Source organism: Staurois parvus, unplaced genomic scaffold (genome assembly GCF_062004578.1).
Source record: "Staurois parvus isolate SC_StPar_1 unplaced genomic scaffold, SC_StPar_1.0 ptg000837l, whole genome shotgun sequence".
Classification (NCBI taxonomy): Eukaryota; Metazoa; Chordata; class Amphibia; order Anura; family Ranidae; genus Staurois; species Staurois parvus.
Window position 1 is genome coordinate 251,310 of NW_028318633.1, and position 15,949 is coordinate 267,258.

A 15,949-nucleotide genomic window follows, 5' to 3' on the forward strand; every position below is an offset into this window, starting at 1 on the left:
TGCATAGCTGTGTCACAGATCTCCACGTCGGGGGTCCACGGCCGCTCACCATCATCCTGCACTCTTCACAGCTCCTCTCCCCTCATCCACTACAGCCGGCTGTGTGCCCATTGCCTTCTCTCAGCGGAGACCACAGGACCTGCACAGCGCCCCCTGCAGTGCCAGAGATGACATCTATACCATGATTGGTCAGAGGGCAGCTGCCCACCTACCTTTTACAAGGCTGCACAAAGACACTGCTAGCCGACATTGGATGATTCGAATCTATCAGAGAATCCTTGAATTGTTGTCCTCTCAGTTCTGTCTGCCATTCTTCTTTACTCTTCACCTTTAAAGGGCCCCAATCTGCTAGCAGAGGATACTATCCCCAACCTTTGGATGGACTATTCCATATCCACAAGTGCTCATTGTATTTAAAGGGGCGCCCCTCAATACCAACATTTCTAGAAAGGCATTCATGTGTTCCCATTGCATTGTACCAGTGGTCACAAGGGAGCAGGCTGCCTTCGTAAGTCTCTCGTCCACAACCAGTGCTTCCCTCCCAATAGGCACCATTGATGCACAGTGGTTATGCGCAATCTGCTGATATTATTTAACCCCTTCATGCCTGAGGGTAAAACAAATCTTAACGCCTAAGCACAATTTTGAAACTTTGACCCGTGTTAGTAAAACTGTCCATATCATCACAACTACTTCGTACATCCGGGTGGATTACAGTTGCAAGAAAAAGTATGTGAACCCCTTGGGATTACGTGGAGTTTTGCATGAATTGGGCATAAAATGTGCTCTGAATGTCATCTAAGTCACAACAATAGAAGAACACAGTCTGCTGAACATAATACTACACAAACTTTAGATGTTGCCATGGTTTAATTGCACATAACATGTAAACATTCACAGTGCAGGGAGGAAAAAGTATGTGAGGCCCTAGCTTAATGACTTCTCCCAAAGCTAATTGGAGCCAGGAGTGAGCCAACCTTGACTCCAATCAGTGTGATGATATTGGATGTGTTGCTGACACCTGTTTTGGGTTTACTGGTTTCAAGAAGCACTGTCTAATGTGAACCATGCCTCGCAGAAAAGAGCTCTCAGAAGACCTACGATCAAGAATTGTTGACTTGCATGAAGCTGGAAGGGGTTACAAAAGTATCTCCTTGAGCCTTGATGTTCATGTGTCCACGGTAAGACAGACTGTCTACAAATGGAGAAAGTTTAGCACTGTTGCTACTCTCCCTAGGCGGGGTCGTCCTGTAAAAATGACTGCAAGAGCACAGCGCAGAATGCTGCATGAGGTAAAGAAGACTCCCAGAGTGTCAGCTAAAGACCTACAGAAATCTCTGGCACATGCTAACATTTTTGTTGACACATCTACAATAAGGAAAACATTAAACAAGAATGGAGTACATGGGAGGACACCACGGAGGAAGCCATTGCTGTCCAAAAAGAATATTGCAGCACGTTTGAAGTTTGCAAAAGAGCACCTGGATGTTCCACAGCACTACTGGCAGAATATACTGAGGACAGATGAAACCAAGATTGAGTTGTTTGGGAAGAACACACAACACTATGTGTGGAGAAAAAAAGGCACAGCAAACCAACATCAAAACCTCATCCCCACTGTGAAACATGGCGGAGGGAGCATCATGGTTTGGGGCTGCTTTGCTGCCTCAGGGCTGGACGGATTGTTGTCATTGATGGGAAAATGAATTCCAGAGTTTATCAAGACATTTTGCAGGAAAACGTACGACCATCTGTCCGCCAACTGAAGCTCCGCAGAGGATGGGTGATGCAACAGGACAATGACCCAAAGCATACAAGTAATTCGACAAAACAATGGCTGCAACAGCACAGAATACGCCTTCTGGAGTGGCCCAGTCAGAGTCCTGACCTCAACCCCATTGAAATGCTGTGACATGACCTTAAGAGAGCGATTCACACCAGACATCCCAAGAATATTGCTACACTGAAACAGTTTTGTGAAGAGGAGTGGTCCAAAATGACTCCAGATCGTTGTGCAGGTCTGATCTGCAACTACAGGAAACGTTTGGTTGAGGTTATTGCTGCCAAAGGAGGGTCAACCAGTTATTAAGTCCAAAGGCTCACATACTTTTTCCTCCCTGCACTGTGAATGTTTACATGTTATGTGCAATTAAACCATGGCAACATCTAATGTTTGTGTAGTATTATGTTCAGCAGACTGTGTTCTTCTATTGTTGTGACTTAGATGACGTTCAGAGCACATTTTATGCCCAATTCATGCAAAACTCCACATAATCCCAAGGGGTTCACATACTTTTTCTTGCAACTGTATACTGTGTCTTTTTTCAGGACCAATTGGGCGTTCATTTGGTGGTAAATGGGAATGGATAGCTCCTGAATTTTTTATTATCAAAGGAAAACTGGGCCAAAATAGTAAAAATAAATATATTTTTTTAAATTTCTCTGTGTTTCTTGCTACTACCGTAACATACTACCAAAGAACAACCCAAAATAAATTCTCCAGCTCTTTACGATCGCAGCGATACCATATATGTGGAGGTTATTTGTTGTACCCGGAGTACGGCCCAGAAACAAGAGTGCGCATTTTGTTTTTTGTTTTCCTAAAAACACACTGACACTAACTGTCACTGATACCAATTTAAATAAAAAATAAAATCCTAACCTTTGACCTTGACCTTTGACCCTGACCTTGACCCAAACACTAACCCTGGCACTGAACTAGATCAAACCTTGATCTAGTTTTTTTTTTAATTTTTTCTTTTATTCTCTAATATTTTATTATCTTTTTTTTTACAAACTTTTTTCTTCCTCTATGCAAGGAAGGTAAGAGATACAATGTGTCTCTCTCCTCCATTCATAAGAAAAAAAAAACAAGGGGGCCGGGCTGTACAATGACTGATCATTGTAATAGCCTACCAGAGGCTATCACAGCGATCATGTGACCCTGAATCGGCAGTCCCAGGTCCTGATAGTTAGAATAGGATCCGGGGCTCTCAGTGACACCGCGGTCTTTGTGCTGGGAATGCGTTGTGCGGTGCGCTCCCAGCAGAGGGACAGGTATGCAGATATGCGGCCCCACGGAAAAAGCCCGGTTCTGTGAGGACGCAGATTTGTGTGACGTCGGCAGGAAGGGGTTAAGCATTGACATCCACTTTGTGTTACCATTGCTTACTACTTCAAATTCTGTGCATCACTGACAATGGGTTGTAATCCCCCCTACTGGAGCATCAATAAGGTATTTCATACAACTGTACTAATGAATGATTTGGACTATTGCCCCTTTTATTCTGTGCTGGGTGCAGGGACGGACTGACCATTTTAAAACTCGGGCACTGCCCGAGGGCCCAGGGTCAGTAGGGGGCCCCATGAGATGCCCCTGGTACCTTTTTTTATAGGCTTTTTTGAGTTTGGGAAAGGACACAGGGGCCCCATGATCCCCTATTGCCCGGGGGCCCCATGAGTTGTCAGTCTGCCCCTGGCTGGACGGTATTGGTGAGTATTATTGGTCTGAACCTAGGGTGTCAGATGGGTTGAGGACTTCAGAGGGTGAAGGCAGCACCAGAAGACAGGCACCATCCAGCGGCTTCTAGGGGGTTGGCGCTACATTTGTGAATGCATGAAGTGGGGGATTATTCCCCTCCACAGACCCCCACAACCACTGGTCAGGGTTGTGGGGATGAAACCTTTGTTCTCATCAACATGGGGAAAAGGGTGCGTTACCAGAGGACCCTCCTGGCAAGGCATCCCCCCATTTTGAGGGTAGGGATGAGCTTAAGGTTATGTCTGAACCCAGGCCTTGATCGAACCTCGGCCTCCCACCACAGCTCCCCCAATACTCACCTGAGCTCCTTCTTGGTCCAACGATGTGCATGAGAGCCTCGACTGCCCCGGGACTCCTTCTCCTTATTGGTTGAGACATCAGTGAGAGCCATTAACTCCCGCTTCTGTCAATCACAGCCAGTGAGCCAATGAGGACGGGGTGGGGGGCAGGGCCAAGCCATGGCTCCAGGTGTCTTATGGTTGCATAGAGGAAGGCTCGGGAGTGAGCTTGTGCCAGTGCTCCTGTAGCAAGTGGCTTGCTATTGGGGACACTGGTCAAGGAGGGAGGGGCAAGGAGCGCAGGTGGGGGACCTGAGAAAAGGAGGATCAGGACTGCTCTGTACAAAACCATTACAGAACAGGTAAGTATAACATGTTTGTTATATAAAAATAAAGCGGAACCTTTCATACCCCTTTATCAACCAGAGGCATCAATGACCCTATTCACTCACATGGCCGTGGAAGCACGGGATAAACAATTTTTAAAAATGTCACCAGTGCAGTAAAGTGTCATCATATAACTGGTGTGGCGCTGATCAGGGACACTGTCTGGTGACAGGATGTAAAAAAAAAAAAAAAAAAAAAATATATATATATATATATATATATATATATATATATATATATATACAGTATATAAAATTATTATTGTTGTTGTTATTATTATTATTATTATTATAATATAATAATTTTAATATTTTTTTTTTTTTTATAAATTTTGCTTTTTTTAACTTTTTTTTTTAACATACAGTGACCAAAGCAATACTGTTCTTTTTTTTCTACATACACACTATGTTTGACTGTAATTGGCCCTGTCTGTACCATGTGATCACTGTAACCAATCACAGAGTTCATCACAATGGTACACAGTGGATGATATGAAACAAAGCCATTCATTGTGTACAATTGTCATATGATCTGCTGTGATAGGCCACAGTGATCACATGCTACCGGCAGCAGGGCGGTGGACATAACAGGTGATAGATTGCACCGGAGTGTTGCCCATGGGGCTCCCACCCAGTCTATTGTAAGGAGTTAAGGATGCTGTACTAGATAATTGGGCAATACCCTGTAGGCTGAATATAACTTTAACCGTAGCAATGTTAAACCAAATTGTAATGGATTTATTAGGGTTAAAGTATTGGCATCAACTAAATCGAGAAAATAAAGGTCCTTGTGTGCACACCATCCACACAGCCCCCATTAGTGGGTGAGCATATGTGTTTGTGATGAAAGGGTACCCCTGGAGGTGGCTATAACGTATTGGAGCCTAATTGTCAGTGTTGGGCAGCTTTTATTGGGGCCCTTCTGTAGGTGGTGTATGTGTAGCTGTCTCTTTTAGGGTGTGCAGTACATGGCTAGTGGGGTGCTGAACAAAGCAGTCTCTATTGCCTTAACTGTGTTGGGATGAACACGGATGGTCAGCTCACCTCTCCTTGTACACAGAAATCTGATTCAGATCACTTGGCAATCTGCAGTTCTCTGAAGTCAGATCCTGGTGGCTCAGTGTCTCAGCTCTGGTGTAGTCACTCACACAGGAGCAGGTCTCTCCAGCATTTGATTCCGGCATGACAGGAGAACTCTCAGTCCCTCAGTCCTTTAGTCCTTTTTTTTTTTTTTTTTTTTAAGTCCGCAAACGTGCAACTATAACGAAAAAACCCGTAAGTGTTCACAAAAAAAGTGCAAGTGCAAAACACCACACGAAAAAGTGCACTTAGGGGTGTGCTGTGTCCTACCCCTAAAGGGGCTTGGACCACTTACCCTGATCCCCCGGGGCACGAAGCTCCTGACGGGGACAAGGTTCCCAATTGGTTCTCCTGGCCAAAAGGCCTGGTGGACCACCGTTCCTTGTGTCCAGCCGAAGCCAGACACACAGTACTTGGTCAGGGGGCTCTCCCGAAGAAAAGCCCCCTAGGGATCAGGGGAGGAAGGAACCAAAAGGCCACACATCCTCCCCCTAGACTTCAGGGTAGGCCCGAGGGCCCACACCCTCCATCCGTGAAACACACACATAAGCGAAAGAAAAAGTGACAAACGTGGGAGGTGTAAATAAATAAAATAAATAAATAAATAGAAAATTAAAAAGTGGTACCGTGCCAAATTGTGCACAGACCAGGCCCTGAGGCCCGTAGCAAAAATTGCCCTGGACTTAGCCAAAAGGCCTGGTCCTTAGGGCGCTGTGCAAAAAGAGTGAAAAACAGTGACCATGTGCCATCTTCACACCGTGGGGTCCCACACCCAAGTGTTACTAGTGACACCCCTGAGGCGACTACTCAGGGGGCACTGAGTTTGCGGACTTTTTGCATCCTCAGCCCCTGGCCAGACCAAGGTAGATCCGTCCAAATCAGGAGGTACTGGGTCTTTCCAGTCTTCTCGGAGGAATTACTCCCGAGGCCCCAGAACGAATCATGGCGCTCCCCGGTTTCTGTCCCTCCGGTACTAGCCTTCCGGACCCCCATCATACCAGTGAGGGTACTATACAACAGCCATCCCCGCAAAGCTAGAATGGCCGGGAGCACCCCCACTGGACACTGATAAGAACAGATACTACACTTGATCTTAGCCAAAAGGCCGAGAAGCCTTTAGTCCTTGCTGTGGGCACAGACAGCCCAGCGATTGGACTGCACTTCTCCAGGTTCCCACACACGAGGGGCTCACGGTGGCTCAGGCTGTTGGCATGCCGGTGTGAGTGTGTATATAGAGAAAGTGTCAATTAATCCCTGGTGCACACTAGTGCTATGTGGGAAATGCTGCAAACCTTATATGTTCTCTGCACTGCACTGCATTTTGAGATCTGCTGAGGCTGTCAATTCAAAGTTATCGACACCCCAAAAGCAGATTGCTAACGCAGTGCGTTTGCCTGAACTGCAGTTCTAGTGATGCTAAAAAGAAGGTGCCGGCACGTGTTTGGTGCAGATGCAGGGTGATTTGAACCATAAAAAATTAACGGGCTCAAATCACACCACTCTGAATAGCAAGTGATTTGCACAGGAATGCAGTGCGATTCCCATGCGGTTCACAGTCTGAATCTAGGCAGAATGGAAGGATTTTTGAGGCACAACTCACACAAAATATATTATATTACCATTTCATATACTTTATTCCAGAAGAATCATGAAGTTATAAATTCATTGAGAACAAAGCTTTCAGATAACCTCCATTTGCCATAATTATTTGTACATAATGTATCCATTTCCAGAACGTATGGTCATCTCCACCTCCACACATTCATTTCTACAAACTCCTCCCATTTTTATTCTATGACTGAACTCGACACGTTTCCTGGATTGGGATCCACTTCTTCAGGGAGAAGAATAATGGAGGATTGTTTAAGAATCAACACAACAAAATGTTCCAAAAATGAAGAAAACACAGAAATGTATAGATTGCTACATTTGTATACAACAATGTCAGAGTGCCCATGCTGTGGCTGCAGATACCTGGAAACCACCAGGGGAGGCGCTACACCATGATAGGAAATTCTATTGGGGGGACCAACACGGGGCCGAGGCTAGCCCCGCCCTCTAAGATGATCCTTCTCTTCCATAGAAATGCTGGAAGGAGCCCCCTTCCATAGCTATCTTGTGTAACACGGGCAAGTACTAGAAAGAGGAAAATTCTAAGATGAAAGCAGAGATAGATTCAGAACATCCATGTCCTCCATCTCTAAAGACCATTTCCAATATCTCATAGAATCCAACATCGTTTCTTCACGACTTCCCGCCCCCACACCGATTCTCACATTCCCCCTACATGTACCAATCACCATTGTTTTACTAGAAAAAGACTTAGGACCCCTAAACATTATATATAGTATTTCTATATGTGTATATATATATATTTTTTTTTTTTAAGTGGAGGCTGTAGAGAATAAAATGGTGGGTGTTGCGTTTCTTTTATGTCACATAGTATTCTGAGATTTTTCAAATGCAAATTTGGGGAAAAAGTACTTTTTAATTAATTTTAATGCAAAAAAACCCCACAATATATAACCCAATTTTTGGTAATATATAAAAGGAAATAAAGACCTAACATGTCACGATTTAAAAGTGTGGACGCTCGTAGAATGGCGCCAAATGACGGTACCTAAAAATCTTCATTAGTGAGGTTACCAGTTTAGAGTTACAGAGCAACATAAATTTTTCTCTCGCTATGATAGATAGATAATAGATAGATAGATAGATAGATAGATAGATAGATAGATAGATAGATAGATAATAGATAGATAATAGATAGATAATAGATAGATAGATAATAGATAGATAGATAGATAGATAGATAATAGATAATAGATAGATAATAGATAATAGATAGATAATAGATAGATAGATAGATAGATAGATAGATAGATAGATAGATAGATAATAGATAGATAGATAGATAGATAGATAGATAGATAGATAGATAGATAGATAGATAGATAGATAATAGATAGATAGATAGATAATAGATAGATAGATAATAGATAGATAGATAGATAGATAGATAGATAGATAGATAGATAGATAGATAGATAATAGATAGATAGATAGATAATAGATAGATAGATAGATAGATAGATAGATAGATAGATAATAGATAGATAGATAGATAGATAGATAGATAATAGATAGATAGATAGATAGATAATAGATAGATAGATAATAGATAGATAGATAGATAGATAGATAGATAGATAGATAGATAGATAGATAGATAATAGATAGATAGATAGATAGATAATAGATAGATAGATAGATAGATAGATAGATAGATAGATAGATAGATAGATAATAGATAGATAGATAGATAGATAGATAGATAGATAGATAGATAATAGATAGATAGATAGATAATAGATATATAGATAGATAGATAGATAGATAGATAGATAGATAATAGATAGATAGATAGATAGATAGATAGATAGATAGATAATAGATAGATAATAGATAGATAGATAGATAGATAGATAGATAGATAGATAGATAGATAGATAATAGATAGATAGATAGATAATAGATATATAGATAGATAGATAGATAGATAGATAGATAATAGATAGATAGATAGATAGATAGATAGATAGATAATAGATAGATAGATAGATAATAGATAGATAATAGATAGATAGATAGATAGATAGATAGATAGATAGATAGATAGATAGATAATAGATAGATAATAGATAGATAGATAATAGATAGATAATACATAGATAGATAGATAGATAGATAGATAGATAGATAGATAATAGATAGATAGATAGATAGATAGATAGATAGATAATAGATAGATAGATAGATACATAGATAGATAGATAGATAGATAGATAGATAGATAGATAGATAGATAATAGATAGATAGATAATAGATAGATAGATAATAGATAGATAGATAGATAGATAGATAGATAGATAGATAGATAATAGATAGATAGATAGATAGATAATAGATAGATAGATAGATAGATAGATAGATAGATAGATAGATAATAGATAGATAGATAGATAGATAGATAGATAGATAGATAGATAGATAATAGATAGATAGATAGATAATAGATAGATAGATAGATAGATAGATAGATAGATAGATAGATAGATAATAGATAGATAGATAGATAGATAGATAGATAGATAATAGATAGATAGATAGATAGATAGATAATAGATAGATAGATAGATAGATAGATAGATAGATAGATAGATAGATAGATAATAGATAGATAGATAATAGATATATAGATAGATAGATAGATAGATAGATAGATAATAGATAGATAATAGATAGATAGATAGATAGATAATAGATAGATAATAGATAGATAGATAATAGATAGATAGATAGATAGATAATAGATAGATAGATAGATAGATAGATAGATAGATAGATAGATAATAGATAGATAGATAGATAGATAGATAGATAATAGATAATAGATAGATAGATAATAGATAGATAATAGATAGATAATAGATAGATAGATAGATAATAGATAGATAATAGATAATAGATAGATAGATAGATAGATAATAGATAGATAGATAGATAGATAGATAATAGATAGATAGATAGATAGATAGATAGATAGATAGATAGATAGATAGATAATAGATAGATAATAGATAGATAGATAGATAGATAGATAGATAGATAGATAATAGATAGATAGATAGATAGATAGATAGATAGATAGATAGATAGATAATAGATAGATAGATAATAGATAGATAGATAGATAGATAATAGATAGATAGATAGATAGATAGATAGATAGATAGATAGATAGATAGATAGATAATAGATAGATAGATAGATAGATAGATAGATAGATAGATAGATAGATAATAGATAATAGATAGATAGATAATAGATAGATAATAGATAGATAATAGATAGATAGATAGATAATAGATAGATAGATAGATAGATAGATAATAGATAGATAGATAGATAGATAGATAGATAGATAATAGATAGATAGATAGATAGATAGATAGATAGATAGATAGATAGATAGATAGATAATAGATAGATAATAGATAGATAGATAGATAGATAGATAGATAGATAGATAATAGATAGATAGATAGATAGATAATAGATAGATAGATAGATAGATAGATAGATAGATAGATAGATAGATAGATAGATAATAGATAGATAGATAGATAGATAGATAGATAGATAGATAGATAGATAATAGATAGATAATAGATAGATAGATAATAGATAGATAGATAATAGATAGATAGATAGATAGATAGATAGATAGATAGATAGATAGATAGATAGATAGATAGATAGATAATAGATAGATAGATTGATAATAGATAGGCCACACCCATCCTCACTGACCAATAGGAACATGTTACTGTTACTCCAGTAATACTGTACAGGGATCAGTAATACATCTCAACTTTAGTTATTATGGAAACACCTGCAGGAGACTGAAGCCCCGCCCACCACTATATACTATTGGATGAATATGAATTGAATTTCAATTCTTCGTCTGACATCACCAGACTGGGCGTAGTTCTTACATCTTCCCCCTCCCCCCACATATCTTTATACAACCTCCCCCTACACCTATCCCAGCATGGAGGGGCTCAGTGAAGGTGGTGGTGAAGGTGTGGAGGTGTTGGATCGGGTCACACAGATCATAGAAGGAGATCCGCCCGGCCTCATAATCCAGATATATCCTGACTCTGTTACTGGAGGGATTGGGGGGTAATGGGGTCTCATCATTGTTATGTATCACTAAATACTGATTACCAATTCTCTCCAAACCCCAGGACTTGTTATTATCTCCAATCAATGACCCCTCTCCTCTCCTGGCTATACTGGGGTAACACATCCCGACTCTCCATTCATCTGACCCCCCGACATCCACTTCCCAGTAATGTCTCCCTGAGGAGAACCTCTGACTGCTCATCACCTGAGAATACTGGAATCTCTCTGGTGTTTCTGGGCGATTCTGGTTTCTCTCTGACCTGGACACAGTTTTCCCGTCATCTGATATCTGTAGCTTATTACCAGCTGTGTTTCCATCCAGTAATATGTCTGCAGCCCCCTGTATATAGAAGGATACATTTCCCCCTGTTATTATATCAGATAAACCTGTGTGTAAGACCCCCGCCACATCCAGCCCCCCTCCATCATGGAGGAGTTCCTCATGTCTCTCTCTGTCCTCATCATCTACATCCTCAGTATCACACAAGTCACCTGTGTCTGATTCCTGTAGGACAGTCAGTGGATCCGTCATGTTACACAGCTCCTCAATGTCACGCATCTTCCTGGACAGCTCCTCCTTCTTTATTTCCAGATCCTGGATGAAGATGGAGACCCGCTCTGCCCTCCCGGAGATGTCCCTCAGGGCTCTCTTCTCCAGGTCTTCCAGACGTCTCCTGAGGTCTATAAACAGGGCAGTGACTCTCTCGGTGTCACCAGCTTCTTCTTCTTCTACTTTCCTCCTGTGTTCCTGCAGACTCTGGACTCTTTCCTCCATCTTCTCTCTCTTTGTCAGAAGTTTCTGCAGAACATTCCTCAGTGTGTCCTTCTTCTTCTCAGAAGCCCCATCCAGTGACATCATCTTATGTCCTGTGTGTTCTCCAATCAGACAACAAGAAATACAGATACAGGTCTCATCCTCAGTGCAGTAATACTCCAGGATCTTCTTATGGACGGAGCATTTCCTGCTCTCCATGGACAAGGTGGGGTCAGTTAAGATGTGTTCTGGGGACTTTTTGTGGACTTTCAGGTGTTTATCACACAGAGAAACCTCACAGTGTAGACAGGATCTAACAGCAGGTGCAGGAGAGTCCACACAGTAAGTACAGAAGACCCTGGAGTCCTCCTGACCTGTCTGAGCAGACAGGAAATTCTCTGCTATGTTACGTAGTTTCATGTTCTTCTGCAGTGGAGGACGACCCGGAAACTTCTCTCTGCATTCAGGACAGGAATATCCTCCAGATCCCTCCTGTGTATCCAGCACACCATCAATACAGACCCGGCAGAAGTTGTGTCCACATTTCAGGGTCACAGGATCTGTATAAATGTTCAGGCAGACGGAACATTCCAGCTCAGCTCTCAGAGCAGAAGACGCCATCGCTGACCACAGAAGAGAAACGAAACTAAAAGTCTCTGACAATGGAGAGGAATGCAGTGGGGGAGGGGTGACACCCTCCTACACAGGGTGAGGCTGGGCTGGGTGAGTATTATAGGACACGGAGATCAGAGTACAGAAGGAAGAAGCTTTTATTTGCAGTAGTCATGATAATCGCACCTCCCAACATTGCAGGACAGAGAACGAGGGAAAGACGGATGTGGGGGGACATGAGGAGCACTAAGTGCATTGAGATGGGAAGTGGAGGTGACTACATGATGCTGAAAAGGGATTCGGTTCTATAGAGTCTGAGCTCACACTATACACTGCGTATACTTCAGCCTGTGTACCCCCAAAACATGTCTTCATTATTGTTCCAACACCCCAACATGCAGAGAGTAATGGTGGTAGTCCCATTAGAGTCTGGATTGGGCCAAGGCTCCATATCCTGATGAAGGCAGGTGCAGTCTGTGCTCCCTACTGCAGGTGGTGCTCGACCCTCCTCCCTTCACTTAATGCCCCTACTGTATATCGCTACGAGACGTCAAGACGGCAATATCTTCATTGGCCAATGGTAAAGCTCTGGTCCCGGACCGCTACCCTTCTATCTGTTTAGCCAGGCATTTGGGAGAGGGGACAATGTCTCCCATCGGGGCACCAAGCCTACATTAAATTAATCGCAAAGAAGGATAAGGGTCCTACCAAAGCGGGATCCTATCACCTGATATCACTTTTAAACATCGTTATTAAAATGCCTTTGAAAATAATAGCATCGCCCCTCGCTCTCATCATGTCCTCACTCATTCACACGTCTCAGGTTGGCTTTATAAAGGGTAGGTCAGCTACCGCCAACATAGTTACATAGTTAGTCTGGCTGGAAAAAGACAAAAGTCCATCCAGTTCCACCATTTAAAAAAAAAAGTTATAATCCTACACTCACAGTTGATCCAGAGGAAGGCAAAAATCCCAGCAAAACATGATCCAATTTGCTCCTGCAGGGGAACAAACTTCCTTCCTGATCCCCCGAGAGGCAATCGGATATTCCCTGGATCACCTTTCTCTATAAATGTTATATCCAGTTATATTCTGTGTATCCAAGAAAGGATCCAGGACTTTCCTACAGCAATCCACTGAGCTGGCCACAACCAACTCTGGAGGGAGTCTATTCCACATTCTCACAGCTCTTACAGTGAAGAAACCTTTCCGTGTTTGGAGATTACATTTCTTTTCCTCCAGACATAAAGAGCGCCCCCTTGTCCTCTGTGATGACCTCTGGGGGGATAACTACACCGAGTTCACTATATGAACCACTGATGTATTATACATGGTGATCATATCCCCCCTTATGTATTATACATGGAGATCATATCCCCCCTTATGTATTATACATGGAGATCGTATCCCCCCTTATTTATTATACATGGAGATCATATCCCCCCCTTATGTATTATACATGGAGATCATATCCCCCCTTATGTATTATACATGGAGATCATATCCCCCTTATGTATTATACATGGAGATCATATCCCCCTTTATGTATTATACATGGAGATCATATCCCCCCTTATGTATTATACATGGAGATCATATCCCCCCTTATGTATTATACATGGAGATCATATCCCCCTTATGTATTATACATGGAGATCATATCCCCCTTATGTATTATACATGGTGATCATAACCCCCCTTATGTATTATACATGGTGATCATATCCCCCCTTATGTATTATACATGGAGATCATATCCCCCTTATGTATTATACATGGAGATCATATCCCCCCTTATGTATTATACATGGAGATCATATCCCCCTTATATATTATACATGGAGGTCATATCCCCCCTTATGTATTATACATGGAGATCATATCCCCCTTATGTATTATACATGGAGATCATATCCCCCCTTATGTATTATACATGGAGATCATACCCCCCCTTATGTATTATACATGGAGATCATATCCCCCTTATGTATTATACATGGAGATCATATCCCCCTTATGTATTATACATGGAGATCATATCCCCCCTTAATCTCCTCTTCTCAGTAGAGAATAAATTCAGTTCCTCTATTCTTTCCTCATAGCTGATCTCCTCCATGCCTCGTATCAGTTTGGTTGCCCTTCTCTGTTCTTTCTCCATTCCCCCAATGTTCTTTTTGTGAATTGGAGCCCAAAACTGAACTGGATATTCCAGATGAGGTCTTACTAATCATTTGTACCCGGGGGAGGGGGATGATATCTTTTTCTCTGGAGTCTATACCTATCTTAATACAAGAGAGGATTTTGCTCGCTTTCAAAACCGCAGCTTGGCATTGCTGCCATTATTAAGCTTGTGATCTACCAGAATCCCCAGATCCTTCTCCATCATTGACCCCCCCAGATCCTTCTCCACCATTTATTCCCCCAGTAGTGACAGAGGAAACCCTGGGGTCACTAGAAACACGGGATTTACTGAACACATAGGCACACATGGGTCACTTGAGATGCTAAGATTACAGGAGACACAGTAGTCACTGAAGACAGCAGTTTGGTGATCCATGGAGATGCGGTGGTTTCTGGAGACACAGAAGCGCTAAGGTCACTGGAAACACTGGTGGTCACTGGAGTCACAGGAGCACTGAAGACAAAGGAGACACCGGAAAACTGGAGACCAACGACCTCCGCTAGAGACAGTAGAGACTCGGCACACAGGTAGTGGGGGGCTTGGCCAGGCATAGGGATGCATTGTCCAGTGCTGAGCACCACATTGACTGGTGAAGTGAGAATACAGACATTTAAATGTTATCAAAGGCTTTTGGTGAAGTTTTCTTTTTTAGATGTACCCCGTATCACCAAGGTCCACAACTGATTACAACTGATCAGAGTGACATTTTATAATACAACTGGAGGAATGTCCATCCCAGGAGGGGCCTCATAGTGACATCTTATATTAGAATTGAAGGAATGTCCTCCTAGGAGGGGCCTCATAATGACATCTTATATTAGAATTGGAGGAATGTCCATCCGAAGAGGAACTCATAATGACATCTTATATTGGAAGTGAAGGAATGTCCATCCAAGGAGGGGCCTCATAGTGACATCTTATAATAGAATTGAAGGAATGTCCATCCTAGGAGGGGCCTCATAGTGACATCTTATATTAGAATTGGAGGAATGTCCATCCGAAGAGGAGCCTCATAGTGACATCTTATATTAGAAGTGAAGGAATGTGCATCCAAGGAGGGGCCTCATAGTGACATCTTATAATAGAATTGAAGGAATGTCCATCCTAGGAGGGGCCTCATAGTGACATCTTATATTAGAATTGGAGGAATGTCCATCCGAAGAGGAGCCTCATAGTGACATCTTATATTAGAAGTGAAGGAATGTGCATCCAAGGAGGGGCCTCATAGTGACATCTTATAATAGAACTGGAGGAATGTCCTTCCAAGGAGGGGCCTCATAGTGACATCTTATAATAGAACTGGAGGAATGTCCTTCCAAGGAGGGGCAAGAGAGTCACATCTTATAACAGAGTTGGAGGCATGTGCA

General features: G+C 41.2%; 1 protein-coding gene and 1 pseudogene across 1 annotated transcript; both read right to left on the reverse strand.

Moving 5' to 3' along the window:
* Positions 1 to 6,286: 6,286 nt before the first annotated feature.
* On the reverse strand, positions 6,287 to 6,402 carry LOC149443715 (U2 spliceosomal RNA; annotated as a pseudogene).
* Positions 6,403 to 10,535: 4,133 nt separating this feature from the next.
* LOC149443716 (E3 ubiquitin/ISG15 ligase TRIM25-like) lies at positions 10,536 to 12,424 on the reverse strand. Its single transcript, XM_089655363.1, has one exon. The coding sequence runs from the start codon at positions 12,407 to 12,409 to the stop codon at positions 10,841 to 10,843; it is 1,569 nt and encodes a 522-aa protein (XP_089511489.1). The 5' UTR covers positions 12,410 to 12,424; the 3' UTR covers positions 10,536 to 10,840.
* Between the last annotated feature and the right edge of the window lie 3,525 nt (positions 12,425 to 15,949).